At 40.6% G+C, this 23,799-nt stretch overlaps 1 protein-coding gene across 5 annotated transcripts in view; it reads right to left on the minus strand.

Moving 5' to 3' along the window:
* Positions 1-4,657: 4,657 nt before the first annotated feature.
* The window catches only part of LOC109989335 (protein shisa-6), a 70,690-nt gene continuing 51,548 nt past the window's right edge, over positions 4,658-23,799 (minus strand). The window contains exons 6-9 of one of the 5 annotated variants that reach the window (XM_065964912.1): positions 19,250-19,312; positions 16,888-16,908; positions 13,728-13,886; positions 4,658-8,402 (exon numbers count right to left, since the gene is read on the minus strand). In XM_065964912.1, the coding sequence (XP_065820984.1) occupies positions 7,798-8,402; positions 13,728-13,886; positions 16,888-16,908; positions 19,250-19,312 (848 nt within the window). In that variant the 3' untranslated portion in view covers positions 4,658-7,797. The remainder of the gene's footprint in view (positions 8,403-13,727; positions 13,887-16,887; positions 16,909-19,249; positions 19,313-23,799) is intronic. The other 4 variants (XM_065964914.1, XM_065964913.1, XM_065964915.1 and 1 more) reach the window with 4 other exon arrangements.

Consider the following 23,799-nt stretch of genomic DNA (forward strand, 5'->3'; position numbering starts at 1 on the left):
AATAATTCTCCACCAGCTCCCAGAGTCGAACCTTACATTAGCCCTGTACAAATTAAATTGTTACACTTTGCCGTTTTTGAAACTTTGTTATTTCTGCATCCATATTTGATTTTCACCAGCTCTCTATAGTGTTACAATTTGGATTCATAAAACTACCCTGAAGTAAACATCTTAAAACTCTTCAGCTGCTGCAGTAAACATAATGCTCCCTTTGAACGCAGCGTGCCGTGATGAGGATATTTCCATGATATTTAAGGAGGGATTTAATAACTTTCATAAATGTTGTGATAATGGTTATGATGTAATTATCATCATCATTTACTGGACAGAGTCCATGAAGCTCCGCATGGCTCATCTGGACTGTAACATCACTGACCGAGGTGATTAGGCCTGAGCACATTTCAGAGTATACAGCCTCGTTAGGAAATCGCTCCAATCACACTGAAGATATGGATTATTACCTACAGGTGCCCACTTCAGAACCATTCACATCTTCATTTGTGAAGGGTTATACAAACAGGAGAGAACTATTTATGGGAGGACATGGGCACTTTCAGAAGTTTGTACCATGAAGACATGAAAATACCCTTGGCAACATAGAGGAAATGGGATGGGGGGGAGGGGGCGGATAGGGTTACGTTATGGGTGAGGGATTCCAGTTTGAATAAAACCAATAAGGTGACATGGAAACAAATTAAGAAATTCTCTTTACGCTGATGACACTGGCCAGTTTATGATGATTTTTTAAAATGTCACGGCCCGCTCAAAATTGACAAATAAATTGAGGAGACGAGGAGTTACTCTCAAAAGTACATTCATGTAAATTTCTCCCATTAGAATATTTTGGGACATATTATGAAAAATCCACTTTTACAGTGTTTTTGAAACATATATTTGGGTAACCTGAGAGTCTACCGACCCACAAAATGTGAAATAAACCCATCCAGTCCTTTGTTTGTGGTCTGCATAAGCCTTACAACACAGAGAAAAATGCTCTGTTTCAAATGTGCTCTCCTTGTGGCATCACAGTGGGATTCTGATCCACTTACAAAAACTATCCCTTTGATAAACCAACCGGTTTTGCTGCAATCTGGTCGGTCTGCTGGTGTGACAACAACATACATCATTGAGCAATGTTAATTGCAAGCTGAGGGCAAGCTCGTAAGCCAGGTCAAGCCCTGGGTTGGACACCTCAGTAATTCAGTACAAGGCTGTTCTCTTATAACAGGAACTAATAAACCCGGCTGAAAAAAAAAAACTCTCAAAGAAAAGCTCACAGACATTAATTCCTAGAGCATCTCCTAATGGACAAAGGAATCGATTTTGGGGGAATTTCTTCCTCAGTATGTAGTAACACAATTTCCCTGTTTTTTTTTTTAAATCTCTGCTTCATTCCTCTTTCAGCAACAATCCATTCCACAGCAGAAACACTCGGGGCCATCTCACAGACAGCTCAGCTATTGACTCCTCTCATTTAAGCAGTGCTGAAGCAGTATGTCGGAGGGATCGATAACAACCGCCTTTGAGAACTACGCATGTGTGCGAGTGCGAGTGGGCGAGTGTGTGTGGTGCAGCCTCGGCCTATTAGGTGCATTCATCATCGAGCTCCCATGGCGGTTTGGTAACCGGCGAATGCCGTGGTGTTTACACATCCAGGCTCCTTAAACAAGCCGCTCTATTAACTCGGTGCATTTACATGAAGGCGGCATCCACTCGCTTCTCCCCGGAGGTGAAGAGCTCGAGCTGTGAACCATAAATAACACAAATTGTCCAATTTCTGCTCAGGTTGGATGTTGTTGGTATAATTGCAGCTCAGATAATGGCTCCTGTTTCTGCCCAGGTGGTTTGGTCAGCAATAAATGAATGTTTCCGACAATTACTGGGTCGAGGAATGCTACAAGGAGGGTTTTTCTACACAAGGGAAACACTGAAAAACAAACTTAATCTTTTTAAAAAACTAAGGTTAACTCAAATGACTCGAACAAAATGAACATTGATCGAATCGATTTACGTCCAAAGTATCGCGCAGTGTGGATCTACATGAAGGCACTTCCTGTCCACATGCTGTGAATAGCTTTCACCAACTAAGTGTCAGTGGTACAAGCCATTGAAAGCAACTGTATAGCAATTATGAATATTATCGCTGATGGTATTCTTTGCTTTTGTAGATCATGAAAATGGTCTCAGTATTCAGTCTGTTTCATTACCATGAAAGGGTGTACATAAATACTTCCTTTTCTCCCCAGTTGCATGAAACCTCTTCCTTTGAAGGGTGTTTATATATTGGAACAATTTTTTCCTTCTTTGCTGTGTCTGAGGTTTCAGCCAATATTCTCCTGTTTACAGCACTGTCAAACATAATGTGTCATTTTGCTTTTGTTTGGTGTAATGTTTGTGTCTACATGATAAGTGGAATATCCACTCTCTTTGTAGCTCAGTTTTGTTCTTTAGATGTCTGCATTTCCCCTCCAGACTCATGGACGTGCGATTTGTGCAGGTTCAGGTCTGCGTTTTCAATCAGTAACATTCTGTTTACCTGGCTCCCAGTTCTGTTAATGGCTATGTTTGATACCCAAATTTAATGAAGATTAACCATGATTGGTGCTTATCTGAATGGACCTGGATGTGTATGTGACATATAGGCCAGAAACAGGTCAAATATATATTTTCAATCATCATCTTGGTCAATAAATGGCTGAACAAATTCCCAGGCAAAGGGCAACTACTACCAACTACTGAGGAAAATGTCTGACTTATAATTAGGGTTAGATTTTTGGCAACGTCTCTTTTCTTTGCAACTTGCTGTTTAAGATAGTGGAGTTCATTACTAAAATAGACATTGGTAACATTTACTTACACATAGTCATTGATTCTTTTTCAATATGAAAGTATTGATCGGCTCAGCTTTTAGGTTCAGTCGATCCTAACCCTAACCCAGTGGTTCCCAACCTTTTTTCTTGGAGCCCCCCTACCTAAGAGGTTAACCCCCCCACCCCCAAGTTGCTGTCAAATCTAACACAAGGTTTAAATGTTTTTATTGATTAAGTCCTGACACAATAGGCCCACACCACTTGTTCTTAACAGACCTTAAATTCAATTGAATTGAATTCAATTTATTTTGTATAGCGTCAACTCATAACAAGTGTTATCTCAAGACACTTTACAAAAAGCAGGTAAAATACCTTACTCTTTGTCTGTTAACATTACAAAAGAGCAAGTAAAAAGACCTTACTCATTGTTATGTTACAAAAAGCAGGTAAAAGACCTTACTTATTGCTATATTACAAAGACTATCCAGCAAGTGTGTTTTCATTATTTTAGCTAATCTGTGCAAATCTATTGGGCTTTGACCCCAGGTTGTGAACCAATGCCCTAACCCAGACCCTCACCCTAATTAACCACTGCTGTTTAGACTGTTGTTTGTGTATTTTTTGGTGTCGTTTTGTGTACAGCTTCTTACCGCCTGGCTGCCTTTTTGTCCCGCTGTTCTTTGTTTGGCACATCAATCAATCAGAGCAAAACTTGTCCCTCACGGTGCAGTGGCTTCTGATCGGATCAGGTCCGCGGTGATATATAAGGTCAGCAGCCGCCTTTTGAAATCTTTAAAGAGTAATACTTCACTCTGCCAGTCAACTCGACCAACAGATTTCAAGAATGATGGAATAAAAAGTGGAATAAAGGAGGAACGCTCAGGCTTTTTTCCCAGAAGTCTGCATGTTTTGTTTTTTTCCTTTACAAAACGGTAAAGGTCATTCCATCAGAGACGGACTCAGAGCAGGGCATCAACGATACACAATGACTGAACAGGAAGCTTTATGGGATGTGGGTATTTGCCATTGTTGGCAGTGGTATTTGGTTTGAATAGTCCAAGTTTTCTGTCCTGGAGGCAGAGACAAACCCTCTGATGGTTGGATCACTTGGACAAAAAGTGCATGTTACAATAAACACAACATATGTCTTTGAATCATGGTGGTTTCTGATGATCCTGGCTATTCAAGCAGCAGAATTAAATTGTTAAATGGCCAAACATTTTTCCATTGCTCTCCCATTTTGTCCAAATAACCTTGTTCCTTTTTCCATCTAAATGCAAATGGACATGTCGTGAAAGGAAGTGAAAACCACTGCCATTTGTGTGCACGGTATTGTAACCAATGGGTTGTGTTTTGGTATTGAAAGAAATGCATTGCCAGCTCACACTGCTATGAATTTCAAGAAGGTTTCAGATGGCCAAAGACATGATGGCTATAGCGGGTATTAAGACTTGTGTCATAAAAATAAAGAGGGGGTTGGTTGATGGCGTCAATGGACATTGACCAACGGAACTTTAGCTTGCGAGGCGTCATAACATGATATGATGTCCTAATTTAGTAAAGAATGATGACATGAGACCATTAACATGAATCAAAGCCATTCATACTGGCACCATCCCCAGCAGTTATCAGTTGAACCTATATTCTGCTTTATCTGGACATATATGTGTGTTGTGGGGCTCTTCTAGCAGTGGGTTGTGGGGCTCTTCTAACAGCTGTTAGCTTAGCATAAATTCCCTTGTCATTAGCATTTTGCTTACCAACACTTTATCTAAGGGTATCCATGTGACAAACAGCTTTTTTGTGAGACCACTTCTTTCCTTAATACAAAAAGAGCATCCGTGAGGTGATTTATAACACACATGATGTGCTTTAATATGATATAAACAAACAGAAAATGAACAAGAACAGTCATATTTTGTTGTTTTGAAGCTTTTAAATTAGTCTCCAGTATTTTGTGCAAGTTACCCAGACACCAGTTTCATTCATACCACATTAAGCTGCATATAAAACAAACTCCTTCTAAAGTATGAATACCACAATTCTAACTGAAAAGGACAACATACCCTTTATGGCAGCCAATTAACCTCACAACATTTTAAACGAGTAAGTGGCTATAGAGTTATGGTGCATGAATAGAAAATATTGCACATAGATAAAAAGGTTCTTGGGATGACATCATTATTAATTAAGTGAAAAGAAGGAGGAGACGTTGGTGAAGATTAGTCGAGCTAGGTGAAAGGGTACAGATATCTGTCTGAAGCAGCCTACTGAACAATTAACATCCTTCTCACCCATAGCTATAAAATGTACTTCATTACCTGCAAGCACTCTCAGAGAAAAGAAGAAAAATCATATTATGTATATACAAAGACCATGATTATAGGAGAAAAGACAATCTCTAATTGACATCATTTAATGCAGACCCAGCATTAAAAGGAAAGTAGCACATTTAAAGCATGTAAAAGAAACAATTTGGATGAACTCATTTGGCAGATTTTTCACCTTCCTACAAGGTCATTAATTTACGGGGTGTCATAAAAAAAGAAAACAGATAATCAACTTAATGAAGTTGTAAAGATGTAAGCTTGTTTAAACATAATCATAGATTTGATATTGAAAAATGGCTTTGTCACCGAAGCAGACTGTTTGATAGTAAACAAACATATTGTCACGGTTGTTTGATTTTTTCAAATAGAGGTCTGTAGTGGTCCATTAGACATGTGAACAATCCAAAAACTAAAGATCTTAAAAAATGACTTGGCTCTTTAGTGACTTGGCATTGGACTTAATTGTCTTGACTTAAACATCTTTACTCAGGACTGAATCGTCTTGACTTGGCACTAAATAGTATGACTTTGGTACTAGTCTTGGGCCCAAATTGTCTTAACCTGGCACTAAATAGTAGACTTAGACTGACGTTTCTGGACTTAATATTCTTGATTTAGAAATACATTTTCTTGACTTTAGGACTCAGATGTAAATGTTCTTGACCATGTAGAGATCTTTACAGGTTGACTATTTTGGACTTTATTGAAATATGGACCTTTCAAGAAAATCTAAATCTAAAGGTTTTTAAATAACTAACTTGTTTCTTTACAATGACATTTTGACAATATACAGAAATTCAATGTGTAAATTGTCTTCACCTGGGAATAAATTGACTCTACTAGAGGAAAACTTGTCTTGACATTGGGACTTCACTTGGAAGTGCATGGTTTTGACTTTACTTGGGACTAAATTGTCTTGTTTTGGTTGAAATCTTGGATTGAATTGTCTTACCTTGGAAATTAATTGTCTTGATTTGGGACTTAATTGTCTTGTCAGTGGGACTAGGCTTGGTGCTGAATGTCTTGACATCAGATCTTGATTTAGGACTAACTTGTACGGACTTGAGACCTCACTTTGTTTAACTCCAAGTCCAACATGGTTGTTTTTTTTCTTAATCATTTTGAATCAAATAGTCCCATGAAGACCTCCTCTAATGGGTTTATCTTGATAAACAGTTGGAATTTAAAGACCAGTATACATACTTAAGGGCCAATAGACCTAAAATAAAGTTAAGGTAATGTGATTGTTGTAACATCTTTCCAATAGAAAAACCTTAACAAGCACTGATTGTTTTACTTACAGAGATTAAAACTCCCTCAATTAAATTTAGTGTTTCAGAGGTATATTAATTGCATCATCTATCACTGAACAAGTCTTTACTGCTGGTTCTGCTGGTAAATTAAACTCGATAACATTGCACAAAAAGCTAAGACAACGACACATGACAAAAGGGTGATTGTTCAGAAGAGCATATGGGATTCCATACAATAAGGCATTGCTTTAATGGAAACATCTGGACCAACATTTCACAGTTTTAATTAATGCTTGATTGACTAGCAAGTATGACGTCCTCTAAAGCACTGATTGTTTCAACACACCAGCACAAAAATACCACTCAACCTATACGCTCCTCAGCTCCAACACAGAGTACCTGGTATGAAGAGATGGAAGCAGCTGGCCAATCACTACCCGAGGAAGTTGGGTCGGGGGTCATACATGTGGATGACAAAGCAAGGAAATGTGTGAATGGAAAATAATCTAATTAACAACCATCAGGCTCCATTTTCACATGTGGATTGGTGTCTGAAACTACCAACCAACAGTGGTTTCATACACTATCTATGCTACAAGCACAGGTAAAGAAGAAAACAATACTTCCCATATAGATATTAAATCCACATATATTGCAGACATCTGTGGAAATGATATAAATGTGGGTTTTTTGCCTTATCTAAAAACTGAAATTAGTACTTGAGAATCCGTGATAGAGTCCAAGTGGGAGATAAAAAAAGCACAACATAATGCCAAGGCCAGCTTTTTGTCTTTAAATGCTGCTAATATAGCGTATTTACAATCTTCTACTGTATGCAACAGAAACAGCCTCTGTATTCACTAATAAGCTGATATGTTCTGGCCATTTACCAAAGAATAAGAGATAAATAATTTGAACAAAAAAAGGGAATTCATAAATTGTGCTTTTTAACCCACGAATCCACTTCATCATAGAAATGGGACAATTTCAAGAGGCACTACTTGAAGTGCTTACATCAGTCAATGAGAATCTCTAAAGCTATAACAAGGACTGAAAATACAAGTAGTAAATATAGTATATTTATATATTTATAAAGTTGATACAATTCCCCTCTAGTCCCATGTCCAGTTTTAAAAAATATTTTCTTCACGCTGTCAAATGTCTGACATGAAGGATCTCTCTTTGTGTCAACACGCTAAGCCCTTATGATGCTTTTAGAGAGATGTGTCTTTGCCGGGGTTGATTCTAGTTACCCAAAACCTGGATGACACAGGAAGCTTGTGCTAAAAAGCAGGAAGAGTTTAATGTAGGAGGTCGTTTGAACAAGAAGACGTCGCTGCTGCTTAGGAGACTCTGTGGACGTCGTGTTGAGTCTCAGGGATCCTTCGGCTAACCTCTCTGTGGTTAAACAGTTACTTCGTTCTTACTGGCAGTGCGGTATGTGTGGTGGTGGCCAGGAATGTACTGTAGGTGGTCCACTGTGTGAGTTCGTCGGGAGGCAAACGCCTGCCTCTTCGACGTGGTCACCTGGTGGTTGACCGTCAGCGTGTTGTAGGAGTCGTTCGAGGCACTGGGCTGAGAGTGCATCTTGGTCATCTTGTGGCGGTCCATGACGGGCGTTACGGGCATCAACATGTCGGCGTGAGACATCGCCCGTGCCATCGCCTTCTCCCGGAACTTGTCACGCCTCATCGCAGGCGACAGCAAGGGATCCTGGGAATGTAGGCGGTCTGCCGACAGGAGCTGCTCGTCTGAGAGGTGCCGGCTGCTGCTGTACGCTGCAGCTGCCATGACGCCATACGACGATAAGCCATAGTCTCCACGGCGTGGTGTCCTGGGGGGAGACAAGACGTGGTCCTGGGACATGGCCCTCTGGACTCGACGGGGACGCTGCCGCTGCTGGTGCTGTTGATGATCTGTGTTCAGCTTCACCATGTGGGTCGGTCCCCTGCCGCCAAAGTCAGCATGATGATGCTTCCTCGTGTAGTAATCATCAACGTCCTTATCACCTGATTAGGAGGAAGACAAAGGTAGTAAGAAAGACACAACAGTGTGAGACTTGGTTTGAACAATACACTCTGTGTAACAATTTCAACACAATTTCTTTCATAAAATGATTGACATTGTAACAAATTGTTGTACCTATTATTTCCAACAATTTCCTTCATTTTATGCATCCCACACTGGTTAGTGATTTCCACATTTTCTTGAATAACATTCAAGAAAACGCTCAACACTGGTGCATTCAATACATTAGCTACAGGAAATGGACTATTGTTTTTTGTGGAGTGCAGAGCAAGACCACAAAGAACCTAAAGTAACATACTAACACATTTTACTTTCAAAGAAATACTTTTCTTGCAATCCATGCATGAGCATGCGAAAGCCCCGTGGGACACAATGAATTTATGGAAAGTGACGGTGCTACTATTTGAAATCGGTCTATAAGTAGTGATAAATCTCTAGGTTTTGGATTGATACTATCCTCTCCAATATCCTCTCCAAGAACAGGTTAAAGACTGATAAAATAAATCCAGTACTTTTACCCCTTCTCAAGGGGCTCCGATATCCTTGAGAAGTTCCTGAAAACGTCTCTTGAACAATCTCGGGATGTGATATTGTACTTGACGGTGTCCCCTATTGGACACAGTCAATAGTTGAGAGAGCAGCCTGAAAGTTTGGGACAATAGTAACCAACACAGTAGCTGGAGCGTTCCATTCAATCCGTTTCAAATTGTTTTGTCCTTTTTCATGATGAACAAACAGGAAAAACAGTCCCTCTGTGTGGATAGGACTCATCAGCATGCTTCAATACCCCAAACAGTTCATCGGCTGGTTGCGCCTGAGTGGACAACCAGTCATTTAATTCCTCCGCCAGAAATCAGGTCGGCCTCTCCGTCGGGTGCACACATGCTCTTAATGGTAAATTCATTCACGGCTGTATTAACCACAGGCAGCAATCAGCTCCCAGCAGACTTTTATCTACCTGTTTTTGGCAACACTGGCTCACAGGTGGATTGCTACGGCAAAAGCTCTCTGATTAACTGATGGCAGCGGGGGTCGTTACCTCTGCAGTAGTTAATTATTGCAGAACAAAAGGGTCGAATGGCCGATTTAGGACCGCTGCACGCTTCAGTGAGTTGTGAAGAAGAGGGGTGATGGGAATTGGTTGTCTGGATGCTCCGCTCTCTGGGAGAGATGTCATGCCTGGATACAGAAGGTCACCTTTTTGTCCCTCCATCAGGGGTTTCATGTCCATCGCCCTGTGCATTCTTAATGAAAGAGGCCCAACTTTGTTCTGTGTTGACGTGCTCCAGTATCTCTCCCTCAAGGGTTGGTTTAGATGTGACATTATGGCAGAAAATGTCAACTGAACTCAACCAGAGGCTACAAGTATACAGACAATCGACAAGCCATGGCCCACAGCTCCATTCATAGGTCAAACTTGAGGGTCCATTCTCTGTGAGAGATCTGTGGTGATTATACACTCAAATGTTAATGTGGCAAGAGTCTATTATGTCCTGCTATGATAGCAAATGAAAAAGACCATTAGTTCTCAAATAAAAGGCAGGAAAGAGATGTTTAAGACATTTAGAGTGTCGTTATCTCTGATATAAAAGATGGTAGTTCCTGGGGGTAGTTATGAAAATATGATGAATAGTAAAATACTTGGAAATGGGGTAACTATTTTTGTAAGTAAATGTCATGTCTGAAATGGTTTTTCTTGAAAGGCAGGTGATGTAGTAAATATAATCTGAAAGTCCACATGGGTGGTGTACGAATGTTATGGCTGGGTCAACCTAAAACAGAAGGTACAGAGTATGACTCCTGTGGGACACCATTATTAATACCAACTGGTACAAGTTACATCATTGTAACCTAAGAGATACATTTTATTTGGATTTATTTCAAATCCTGAACAACTATAATGCAATCTGACCTCCAGCTCCAGGTTTTAGGTAATGAGTTGATTGTGATTCTGGAAGGCTTTTAAAGTAATTTATATGCCCTTAAAATGTACAAATTGGTAATGTTGTACTTGTGAACTTTCAAGTCACATAACAGGTAAGTGAAGTAGAGGAAAGTGAAAATGTATTACTGAACATCTATTTTTCCTCTACAGTGAATTCCCTGTTATGTTCTCTTCAATAAGCGTCCTCTGCTTTATGAAAACGGGCAACTCCAGCTTCACCTCCCTCTTCTTCCCTCACTGCCGTTTGATTTAAAACCTGCATTTTACGAGTGTACACTTGTTAAAACTGTTTACACTTGAAGTGACTGAAACAATTTAAGAGGCAGCGATGCATATTGCTTGATACCATCTCTTGTGGCGCTGATAAAACGCAGCACTTTACAATTAACATGATTGCGAGGGGGGCCAAAGGGGGTCCCAAAACGTTGAGCTGAGCTACAAACACAGGAAACTGCTAACAGCGGTTAATTAAAGCCCATCGCCCCACTCTGCTTGATTAGATTCAATATAAGCAGAATATTTATGTGCCGGGCTATCGATCACAGAAGAATGTAATCATGTAATGCACTAAAACCTGAGAAACTGGCCGAACATCAATTATAAAGTGATCTTTGGAGCGGTTTGGAGAAGCAGCAGCAGCGGTGAAATTAACGGTGGAAGTGCAGCAATAGTGCTCGATGTTCTTCCTCTTCTGGAAGATTAAAGACGGTAAGATTGTTCTTGAACATGTTTAGATTACATTGAGGGTTATTAAGGCCATAAAAGTAAATGGTAAATGTTAAATAGACTTGAGCTTGTATAGCCTTTCACAGCGCAGGTCACACCTACCCATTCACATTCACACACAAGTGACCATCAGAATGAACTAGTCCCATTCAAACAACGCCAAGGAAGCATTTGCTGCAGGAGCTGGGGCTCAAACCTCTGACCTTCCGTGTGAGAAACGACCGACTCTACCAACTGAGCCACAGTCGCCCCCAGCCTCTATCATATCGCTCTATCGCTATAGGAGTGTCCTCAATCTCTGCCTCGTTGACGCCACTGAAGGTCGGACGGGATGGAAGAGACGTCCATTTAAATTGGCAAACAAGCCATGCTAATTTAATTTGGTCCTCATCATCTCTGCAGATGGTTCAATTCAAATGAGCGACTAATTGTATTACTTTAAGGCTCGTTTCCAAACACTTTCCTCGTGCTTGAACTACTTATATACTTAATGTCTTTTCTTCGAGGGACGACTTTTGCCAGCTGGTTTTCGACAAATTCTGCAGGGCCCTCCGTCTCGGATTGGAAAAAGAAGAAGAAGCCTCTTTGTTGTTCAGCGTGATTCATCTCGGTGGTTTTCTGTGTGCGAACAAGTCTCCGGCAAGATAAGAGCAAAGCCCAGAGTTGATAAGGGGGAGAAGAAAAAGGCAAGAAAAGAAGAAGAATGCGCAGGAAGGAGATTGCACAGATGCATGTTTTTCTAGCACAGGACCACCAAGCCATGTTTAACTGGCTTTCTCAGTGTGTGACTTCTTTAAACAGTCAAGGGCATCCAATATCTACAGAGAATTAAATGTATTTCTGCAGTGAACACTTTCGAGTAAATAAAAGAATGAGTACTGGCTGTGGGTGTTAGTAAAATACTGTTTAAGCTACTTTGAGGAACTTTTGGATTTTGTTGATTTTGGCGACCCCTGTGGACAAACCAGAGATTTAGCTCAAAGATGATCTTTTCCGGTTTTTTTTATTTTGTGTTTTTACAGAAAATTTAATGTGTCTTTATTTTATATGTCTAACAGGCAAATTATTGTGAATAGCTCTTACTCTTCATTAAATCAAAACAGACGAGTTATCAAAAAATCAACCCCCTAAAGTGTGTGCCGATCGACACACGAGCTATTCAGAGCTCTTTCTGTTTTTTTGAATGTGGTTTGTAATTGACTTCAGTTCTCAATACCGGAGGTTGTTGCTTGGTCTTGGCAACAGCATGGTTTATTGTGGATGAAATGACAACCTTTATCTTTAATTGACATGATGGCACACAAAGCAGCGCACGTTCACCGCCTTTGTACTTGAGTGCATTTGAATATATCTTAAAGCTGGGAGAAGGAAAATGTGCCATCATGTTTGGTCGACGACCTAAAGGGAATTCAACGCTGAGACAAAACGATCTTGTGTCTGTAACTCATATTTTCAAGCTCATCTCAAAGCGGTTCATGTTCAAAACGGAGGCATGAAAAATGCATCGGTCTCAAGAGGACGATCTGAAGTGGAAGTCGTCGACTAAAAACTGTGGATTTGATCAAATACTCTTACCACCGGATACATTAAAAGCTTCTGTTTAAACACTGTTTGTAAAAAATCCTCTAGAGCTCCACATCAGTATGAAACAGAGGATGACCAATACAAAGAGAATTCTGCTTTTGACATATATTATTCATAAATAAAACAACATTCATATTAAAGAGTTGTTTTAACATCACACTCTTTGTTACATATTTTCACTCCATTATACTGCAAACAGAATAGAAACAGAACATCAGGCATACTGATTCTGTCCTGTGGAGCCCTCATGTATCCTCAAACTTCAAGCTTCGATCTGATTGGTCAATGAAAGTAAGAGTATAACAAACTCCAAATCTTATTCATTTTAGAAAAACAGGAAGGTAACATTGTGATGAATTTTAGTGTAAAAGGAAAGTTGTATTGGCTTCCTGCTCATACTTGTCTTACTTCTTCAGTTATTTAACTACTCATGTTTGTTTGATTTGTTTAATATAAAGACTAATCAATGAAAAACATGCGACCGATCCAAAGGTAAAACGCAGCATGCGCTTGGTCAGGAGGTCGAGGAGACAGCATCCATGTCATCATCGAGCTGAAAATGTCACAGCAGAGATAATGAGCTGCAGACTTGCTGGGTTATTAAAGTGCCATCTTGTTGGCGTATAGAAGCTATTCAGCTATAAAAAAAAAAAAAATAAATAAAAAGATCTAATATGTCATTAAGAGAGGTTAGCAACACGACATGGGCTGCAGATGGAGCCAAATTACACGCCAATTAGCTGCCAGTCGATTGGCCCATAGATGAGTTGGTGGGAATGAGTATGGAGCGCATTGTCATGCATTTTTAAGGAGTTTATTTTCCCCCCCAGAAAAAGGTGAAAAAGTGAAATGACTGAATCTGCATGATGAGCCACCAAACATCTGGAGACACTTATCATGATGCATGTCTCTGTAATGGACATTCGGGGGTGAGAATGTGGCGACCCATTGATGCACAGGGCACGAGGGTGACGTCATTCCTTGAGTGTTTTTTTTTTTTCCGTGCATCAGGCAGAAGAAGGCGATGAAGGACGAATGAAGGAGCACCTACTTAATCTGACGAGCGAGGACGAGTATTTACTTAAATCAGACTTGAGGGCCAGCTCGTAGGAGGGCGGCAGATGGCTGAGGTTCTGGAAGGATCTGGACAGGGACAGGTCGTAGGGCTCCGTGGCCGAGGTCAGGATGTTGTTCATCCGCTGGGGTCTCTCTACAGGGGGGGGGGGACAGGGGGAGGAAGCGGTGCGTGTGGGGTCAGTGCACAGTCAGTCAAAAAGATGGGTTTTTACACTGGGAGTCTACTGGGGAGGGGAGAGGGAGGCAGGTAGAGAGAGAGTGAGGTGTGATGGAGGGAGAAGTGTGAACTGAGAAACATTTTAGGTCGGTGGGGATGGTGGAGATTTTAGAATTAGGGAAATGACAAGAAAATAAGGCGTGGTCGATACGAATTTGGCGATTTGAATTTTGAGTTTGTCGGACTCATTAGCTCCAGCATGAATGATTACAGTTGGAGGTATTGAAGCCATGGCTGCAGGCAGGGAGAGCCACTTTCAAACAGTTGAAGCACTTGGTAAATGTTTGAAATATGTCAACAATGATTCAGCTTCTTGGTACAGTAGGTCTATGAATATTTCTGGTCTTCAAATCCAGCCAACTGATGTGTGGAAAACTCATTATTTGAGCAAAGACGTTGTCCTCCATGCACTAGTGACGGGAATTCTGTCTCTATTTAGTGATCCCGATCATTTGGCTCGGCTCAGAAATAAGAGCCGGCGTTCTATGAAACATTGCTACCCATCGAGATATGCTACCTTGTGGCTCTGTGCAGTACCGGGAGCTTTATTTGATCGGGGCTTTCATGGCTTCCTCTAAAATCTTTACAATAGAGTTTCAAAACATGTTTCCTGTTTCCTTACAGTGCTAAGTGGTGTTTTAAGTGATCCTGAACTGGGAGCATTAATTGTCCATCGAGGTACCCCTTCACTGAATTATTAAATACCACAGTATCAAAACGTGTTCCCAATACTCTAATTATGTATGGAGTGACTATTGAATTAACATAAAGTTATCTGTTCTGGTAGCATTATTTCAAAAGGGAAATAGATAGCCTCTGCTATCGTTTTGAGCTAAGGTAGCATTTTTCGACAAGACAGCACATCTCAACAGAACACCGGTTCTTTAAGATCCCAAACGGCTCTAAATTTGTTACCATTCTGTCTCCATTTAATCAGCCGTATTAAGCTATTGCACGATTGATTTGTGTGCATTTATTTCAATGAAATGATTAATTGCAATTATACTAAATTGTATAATAGTATAATTCCAAGAATAGCACTATTTTTCATGATGTTTGGTATAAAGCATTGATGATACACCAATCGGCACTAGGTGTGCCTGTGGCTGAGCGGTGAGGAGAACAGATCATCTCCGGATTCTTTAGTGTATTAAATAACAATTTAGGGTATTAATCAGTGTACATATGCAGATATCTGTTCATGGAGATTGAAAAACATCTGTAGTCGCTCAAGGACAGCAGGATAGTTTTCAATCTGTTCCATGTCTGTTGATCTCTACATGGACTGTTACATCTCTTATACAGCAAGCAAGTGCACTAAAGCTTCAAAAGAATGTTGGCTCTCCAGCTATGGGCTGTTGTGAAGGATTCCAGGAACTACAAGACTGATTTTTGGCGTCACTTGTGATTTCTACCTCTGAAAATGACGTGCAAGTGCAGGAAACTATGCAAAAGAGGGTCGAACACCTTTACAACAAGTGACCAATCCTTCTCCTGTTTGCTGACATACAGGGCAGTTTAGAACATTCTTATTCAGGAAAACTGAAACTATCTGATGTTTGCCAGCTATTTCATTAGCATTGCTTTCAATAAGAAATCTGTGTTATCCTGCAAGCAAGCCAGAGCTATCAACGAGGGTTGGTCAATATCACTGCAGGCTCCAAACTGAAAAACAAATCAAAAGCAAAACTTTTATCCCATCATACCAATCCTGGGTTAATACACAGATATTTGCTTACAGTTTTCTAAGTAGCACACAACGTTTACAATGGTTTCAAAAAGTCTACCAAGCTGGTCTAAATTTGCTTGAACTACAGCACACCTCATGTGTTGGCTCTCTATTGTGTCCGACTTTTGATTCAAGTTTGACATGTTCTTAAAGCGTTTTTTGATGAAAGTTGTACACATTTCTGCTACAACCATGTCCTGTTCCAATATGTTGCTTCAAATCGACATTGGCCTCTGCGTTACAACAGTTCGCAGTGATCTCTAGTGTGCAGGATTCATAGAAGAACATTTGTATCCTGTTTTAACCTGTTTTAAGAGGCAGTAGTTGTCTACACCAGCAACAACAGCATTTAAGGATTCAAGGAAATTCAGATAAATACAAAAGAATATACGACAGGCACAAAAACTTTAAACTGAAAGACCAGTCTCATTTTCAAAAGGGTCATATTTGAGTTTTCCCTCAAGATAGCATACTAAAGTCTCTGATTTCTAAAGGGATTCATGTGACCTTCTTCCGTCACATGTTGTTTACTTGATGCGGATGAGTTCATTACACACATATTGTAACCCAGCGTCTGTAAACTGCATGTAAGCAGCTCCATGGACACCTGTGTCACTGTGAAATGCTTCAACACTTTTCACACTGTTTCTGGTAGCAGTGATAAGCGTGGCATCATTAAGGCTCCCCGCACTGCACGGAGCTCCTGTGGCTTCAGTATTTGGGACGCCCAGTCATGGGTCAGGAGGCGCAGCGGGTGGGGAAGGCTGGAATAGGGTCAGGGACTCTGGTGCTGGATTTTTAAAAATAGGACGGGGGCGACTACTGCAGCAAGGAGGACAGGGACACACAACACTGAGGAACATATGGTGTAGAGGGGACACAGTTGCCGAGTTGGAGAAAGGAGTGTTTCGCTACGTGTGGGGAAAATTGAGCCGGTTAGGTGGAATAAAAAAGGATAAAATAAAGTATGAAGGAAGGATTTGGAGGTCAGACGGGAGGTCATGGTTTGTGATGTGGTGGTGGGAAGTTTTGTGACGGTAAAAAAAAAATACACAAGTGCTTGAAAAAGAAACCAAAAAAAATGACTCCCAGTGTGCAGGTTGAACTTGTTTATCTCTAGGTGATATTTGTGATAGAAAAGGTGAGGAAAAGATACACATAGACACCATGTGTATGTGTATTACTTACCGTGTCTCATTTGTCTGTGGGCTAACAAATCCAAGTGAGAAAGAAAGGATCAATGACAGTCAATGTGCACAGTTTGTTTCAACCCAGGCTGTTCTCACCCACTTGTTTGTATGTCAACATATGAAAAATAATGCACTGTAATTCACAGAAAACACGTTTTATTGAGAGAATTTTTACCCTTTCATAACTTTAAAAGATGCTCTGAGAAACGTCTCTGACCTTCCATCATGTGAGAGGCAGTAAAAAGCTGTACAATTATTCTGCCTTTGTCAAATATGTTCCCAAAAGTAGGTTATGCATTAGGCGAGGCTACCTCTGACAGCTGTCTGTCAACCAGGGTACAGTTGTAGCAATCAGTCCCAACAGGAAAGTTGGGATTGTCACGTTCCCAACAATTAAAGCCAATGGAACCAATCCCAGTGAATTCTGCCCATTTTTGGGATTTTGGCCAATTTATGAAACATTTCGACAAATTTCCCAATCACCTTATCGCCCACCTGCCCCCAACGTCGTCATGCACATCACATGACAAGACTCACTTCTTCACAATCGGTTGAGAGACGAAGACTTGGGCGTAAAAAAAGCTCACGTTTACCAATAAAATATGACTGTCAAGGTTTGTAATTGTTGGGATCCAACATATTTCTTTTGGTTAGGCTACTTAGAACACTCACAACAGTTGCAACTCTTTTTAAAAATTCTTTCTTTGGTAAAATGAAGCCTGAAAACAAATTTCACTTTTTCCAACAGCCAATTTTCTAATTGGATCACCTTTGGCTTCAAATGGGAAAAAAAAATTGCAGATGAACCAAAATGCTGAATTCAGCTTCCATAAACCAATGAACTACATTACAAAGTCTATATTTACTTTTGTTATTCAGTCTTTGATTTGAAGCCATACCGTGATGGCTTTTTCAAACTTATCCAAGTCGTTTTTATAATCAAAACAAAAAAGGAAATCCATCATTTCCCCATCATCTCTCAGAGTTTGCCCCCTGTCGCCATCAGAATTGCTCCAGTTGTAGCCAGAGGTTATTTCAGGGCTAGGACTTCCTTTTCTGTTCAATGGTCATTGTTTGCAGAATGACCTGCAACTTAGGACACAGGAATAGAGTAGTAGTGGCGAGAAAAAATCTACAACATAATTTATATTTCCACTTAAAACGCAAATGTCTGGTTATGAAGTCCTAAATTAATTGGCAAGTGATAGCTGATGGTTTCCGGGATACAGTGAATCCATTCCTCCAGTTTTTGATTTCTAGAAAGACTCATTTCCATCAATAGTCTGAAAAATGTACAATTCAAAACAGATGCTGAAAGGTGCCTCGTACAGATGCTACCACATGTGGTCTGTATGAAAACACTTCAGCTAAATGTGACAAAAATGTGCAAAACTTTTCACATTATATAATACAAAGCACTGAATAAGGTGCTGAACGTTGGTATTCAGCCACATCTTCCATAACAGAGTATGCTCTTGCTGAGGCAATATTGCAAAAAATGTTGCCACTTTTGAGGACAAAGTCCAAACCAGGAATTATGCAGAACAGTTATGATCCTCATCAGAAGCTAAATAGACTTCAAAAGTGCTGTTTGAAGGGTTTTATTTGGAGCTGAAGTACTTTTGAAACCCATTTTCCTCCTAAAAAGGCCGTTTCCTGTTTAAGAGGCAGACGAGCCCGGGCACGATGTGAATTGCAGCGCTCCATTAATGATAAAAAAGAGTTTTCATAATAACTCAATGACAATCTTTCAGCTTTAACCTGAAAACACTGAAACAAAACATCAGCCTCTGGGGATTTGAGAATATCATAGAGGGGATTTTTGATACGTTCCCTTTTTTAATTACACGGTGTTTCATTTCATTGCCTGCTTGGATGCAGGAGTGTTTAATAATTCCACACATAAAGCTGCTCTCCTTTTACAGAAAATCACATCAAGGAGAAAAGATGGGATGCTGTAACAGTAATTGGGCTTTCAATAACTTGAGCAAACTGCACAGATGATGCTTCGATTATCCAACACTTCTTTTTTCATTTTCTTAGAGAACTCCTTTATCAGAGTCTCTGATTTTAATTTCCCAGTGAAAGATATACTTCAGACCTTGGGATTGGAAATAGTCTATTGCAAGATTTGTTTTGCTTATTTTCATTTAGAGACAGACAGTTAATAACACGTTTCAGTTTTGGTTCAGTCAGGACAATCATCTCTTCTGAAGTCGAAGTTACGTCTATAAAACTTTGTTATTGCGCTGAAAGGAGACGGCAAGATTTGGTTGGTTACTTTTCTGCCATTGTTTCCAAATTAAGTTTAAGAATTACATATCACATCCATACAGTCCTACATGATTATGTTTTCTTACCCAGTTTAGGTGTGAGCGCAGTCAGATCCAGGTGGCTGTGCTGGTAGTCATGGTGATGGTTTCCTGTTGTGAGAAGAACAAAGAATCAGTTTCAACATGGTGGGTTGTCAGTCTGCATTTAGTCTTAAAGGACCTAACACACCAGGCGATCAATCTGCCATCCACCAGCATCTGAATAATGGTTAGCATCCCTGTCCATCTCTATCTTTTGGCAGATTAAGCATGCTATATCAGAGGCGGGGTCCTTCAGTAAACTCTTACTGGTTGACCTAAGCCAGTCAGTGCATAAGAACAAACAGGGAAGTCAAGACAGCTGCAAAATTTCTATTTGTTTCATATTATAGACGCAAAACACCAAAGCCAACAATGCCTGAGCTTTTGCCACAAGTTTCAATCTCCAGCGTTTAAAACAAAGCCAAGTCGCAAGTGCAAAACACTGCAGTTCCTTGAGTGTCCACTTGAAGCCCCAGTAGTCCCATTAACACTCGTGGAAATAAACATGTATACAGCCTGGTTCAAAAGCCAGTTTTGGTCTGAATACCTCTTTATTGGCATTATTTTTATTTGTATGACTCATTCGTTTTGATTGTACTAAGGTTTAAGAAATGTGCATTATTAGGGGCGTGGTCGATCTGACTGTAGATGTTTGCCAGGAGGCTCAAGGCCCCGCCTCCGCTCCACTTCTTTGACTGAAGTTAGTTTGAGACAGAATTTCCAATATGGCGTCCGCCATCATTCTGCTTCAAAACTCTGCTTTCAAAACCAATGGGTGAGGTCACTGAGACTACGTCCATGTTTTATACAGTCTTTGCTTAAACCACAATCTGGACCAAAAACTCAATTTTCGATTGGCTGCAAGGTGTCCATTGCTTCCGGACAATGGACTGACAATAATTTATAGCTGTGAAAAGATGGTTTCAACAAAACTGCTTCAAAGGCTCCATTGTATCCACCTGCATCTACATTTAATCCTCTTGGTCTGCAGTCGAGGCCTCCTTTGAAATGTTCCCAACTTGCTAACAAGTATATTTGTTTTATACATCGAGCAAACACTTTGAAATTCATCTCTTGATGATGCTGTAAAGAGATATTTAGTTCAACAAATCTTCTGAAGATAATCCCTACACTTTATGGACTGTCATGACACTGTCATAGTTGGTAAAAAAATGTGTTTTGGGATTAAGTAGACTGACCTTTCCCTAGAAAGAGTCCCTTTGTGAGTTGAGCACAACAAGCAGCACTCACAGGCTCAGTCTGCTTTCAACCGGCGCACTCAGTGTGTTTTCTGCATCCCCAGATATGAGAGCTTTGATTTGTTCAGAGTGTCTCAAGTGAGCAGTAAACTGTCACAGCTCAGTTACAGACCTGTGAGTGTTTCTTTCATTTGACACAATCCAGAAGAGAAGCCGCCGCTCTGCACAGAATGATTGATTACAGCGTCTTGATACGGGGACGAGGAAGCAGCTGCAGCTCGCAGCGATCCATCTTCTCCGTAAGTGAGTCATTCCGCGTTGCACTAATATCGTTATGTGTTGTTTGAGTGGTTAAAGAACAAAGCGGTGTCATCCAAGACCTCCATCACTGAGCGACGATGGGACTTCAAATAATTTTCAGAGTGAAAATATTGCCTTTATTCAATTAGGCCGGGTGTTTCTGAACGCCAGAGCACACAAAACACCGATCTGTGATAGTTGTACCTTATTTGCATTTAAATATGTTCATCTATCATCCTCGCAGAGCGCTAAAGTCAACGAAAAAGCAGCTCTGATAGCTTGAAACTACCCATATGAGCTCTTTGAACTGACGGCAGGGGGCTTGCCTTCTGCTTTTGTTAAAGATCAGCGTCTGTATGTTAATGATGATGCTCTCCCAGCGGGTGGATGTGACATTTCTGACAAATGTTATTTGACTTCTGATGAGTTCTGAGCCAGTTTACAGATTAATCTTATGTTGTTTCTTGGTAATCTCATGTTAAATTGATATTCAGTTCAGGAAATGCAAAGGCCGCAGCTAAATGCTTTAACTGAAGAAGCTGTGTAAATAATAAGAAAACAAGCCTCGCTCTGCTTCAGACACATACAGGTTTTTATCAAGGGACTCATTATAACAGCGACACAATGCTCAGCCATGATCCAGAAATCAAATAACCTTTTAGTATCTGTGTAATTTCATTTGTTTTTCTCTTTACAGCAGAAAAAACAGCAGCCCAACAATTTTCACACATTAAAATGTACCATGAGTGTTCAACTGGGGTTCAAAAGTTGATCACCCTGAGAGGATGGCTTTTCTTTGAGGTAACTGGAAGTTCAGGCCTTACGTTTGTGTAATCCATTTTATCCCCTTTACTCAGAAAATGTGCAGCAACTCCGTCTCTAAACTGTGCATTCATCGTAAAAAAAAAAAAAAAAAACAAGTTAAGGTGAATTTGACAGAAAAGTTCTGACGATGTAGCCGGGCATGAATCAGCCAGGGGGAAGGTGAGCAATCAGGCAGCACATAGCTGCAGAGGGAACACATTCACAACAAATACAGTTATTTCTCCGGCTGAAGTGTTTGCTGCTGGAGAGCAATGTCACCTGAGCTCGAGTGGAACCAACAAACGGCAGCCAGAAGCCTAAAAATGTGAGGAGTGAATACTGAAATAAGTATTACATCATCAAACACAAAGCCAAAGGTCCTTAAATCTAAATTCTCAAATGAAAAAAAAGAACCAAAACCACAACCTTTCACCTGTATTAAAGAGAACATTTTATCCCCCCTTCTCCACCTTTTCAAACAGCCCCCCTGTGGTCTAAATGAAACATCTGTTCTGTGCTTGGTCAAAATATAACATGAATCAATCACCAGAGGAAGTTTGTGACCCTGTATAAACCAGCTCTCTCTTTTGGTGTGTGTGTCTCTTTAAATGCAATGAGCACCCCCCCCCCCCCGAGTTTTCCCTGTAGACATCACTCCTCTGTGGAGAGAATGAAAATGGCGGACCTGCTTAAAAGTTTTGTTCTAGGCTGTGGGTGGAGTCCATGGGTGGAGATACCAGGGGAGGGGAGGTTTTTTTTTTAACCTGAATCCCACTGTGACATCACAAGACATCAAATTTGAAATGGAGCATTTTTCTCTGTGTTGTAAGACTTATGCAGACCACAAACAAAGGACTGGATGGATTTATTTCACATTTTGTGGGTCGCTCAGGTTACCCAAATATATGTTCAACAACACTGTAGAAGTGGATTTTTCATAGTATGTCCCCTTTAAGACACTTACACAGGGCAGTGAACAAGTGAGGTCAGATATTGAAAATGGATTACGGTTAATTGGTTTTCCTCACATGTTCACACCTGCATCTCGTTGTTTCTGTAAACCTGTCACTGTGCGCCAATGAAATCGATCACACAGCTGCGGCAGTCTGTTGCACAGCTGTGAACGGATGGATTCTTCTTCTGTTGATTGTCACTCTCCATCTGCACCTCCTACACCTCCTTCTTGAACGACTTTAAACAGCGTGTGCATGAACACAGCCTCGACAAGGTAAACACTTAGAAACTATAATGCATGTTGTATGTTAGTTTGTTGACAACATCGCAGCCAGATGGGATTGTTGAGTAAGTCGTTTTTAAAACCGTTGGCATTGTTCTGCTGATGTAACAGGAAACTCTTTTCTTGTTTTTGCTCACATTCACTCTCATATGGAGAAATGCTTCTACCAGCATCTTGGCAGTGGCGATTCTAGAGTCTGTTGGGGCCTTGGGCAAAAATCAATTGGGGGGCCCTCCAACCAGCGTTCATCACCGTCATGCCCGCTAGTATCCTGACTATTAGGGGGAAGAGAATGAGTGCTGTCAGATGGTGCCCCCTTAGGGAGATTTCCTACTGTTGTTGCAAAAAATTCACTTTTTGGTCAACTGCTTTGGTTTAAGTTTGGGAGCCCTCAGGGTACTGGTCTAGGACCCCAAGCAGTCGCCTGCCTCGCCTATTGACGATCAGCGCCTCTGCATCAAGGCATTGTCAATACTAAATGGTTAAAATTAGGGAAATATCGCATTAAGATCAAGTGGAAGCTGAGCAGGTGGGTAAGAAAAAACTGCCTCTTTAGTGATCTAATGTTTCCGCTCCATGCAGCAAACATGCCAGCACTCGCCCAGTGAGCTGAACTGGTTGAAATGTCTGGGTAGATGTCAGTGTTCCAGTTCATCTCAGAGGTGTTGGATGGGTTAAGGTCAGGCCTCGGTGCTCTTTCACACTGCACTGGTAAAACCATTTCTTGGACATTTTCCACATTTATGTGAAAGACAGCAGCAGGCTTCCTTCAAAGGAGCAGTGGTATTACTGTGACTGCACGCTGTGGCGGCTCGCCTACGGTGCGTCAAAGTGAAAAAAAAAAAAAACATGTGATAAATGTCATTTAAAACAAGGAATGCTTTAATTTTGGACTTGAATCGCATCACGATTCATGCGTTAACACTGACAGCCATAACTTTGACCAAATACATTTTAATCAATCTTAGAAAGTGAATAATCAAATTCATTTTTTTTGTCTCACTTGCCATTTAGGA

The sequence above is a fragment of the Labrus bergylta genome, chromosome 16 (assembly GCF_963930695.1).
Source record: "Labrus bergylta chromosome 16, fLabBer1.1, whole genome shotgun sequence".
Lineage (NCBI taxonomy): Eukaryota > Metazoa > Chordata > Actinopteri > Labriformes > Labridae > Labrus > Labrus bergylta.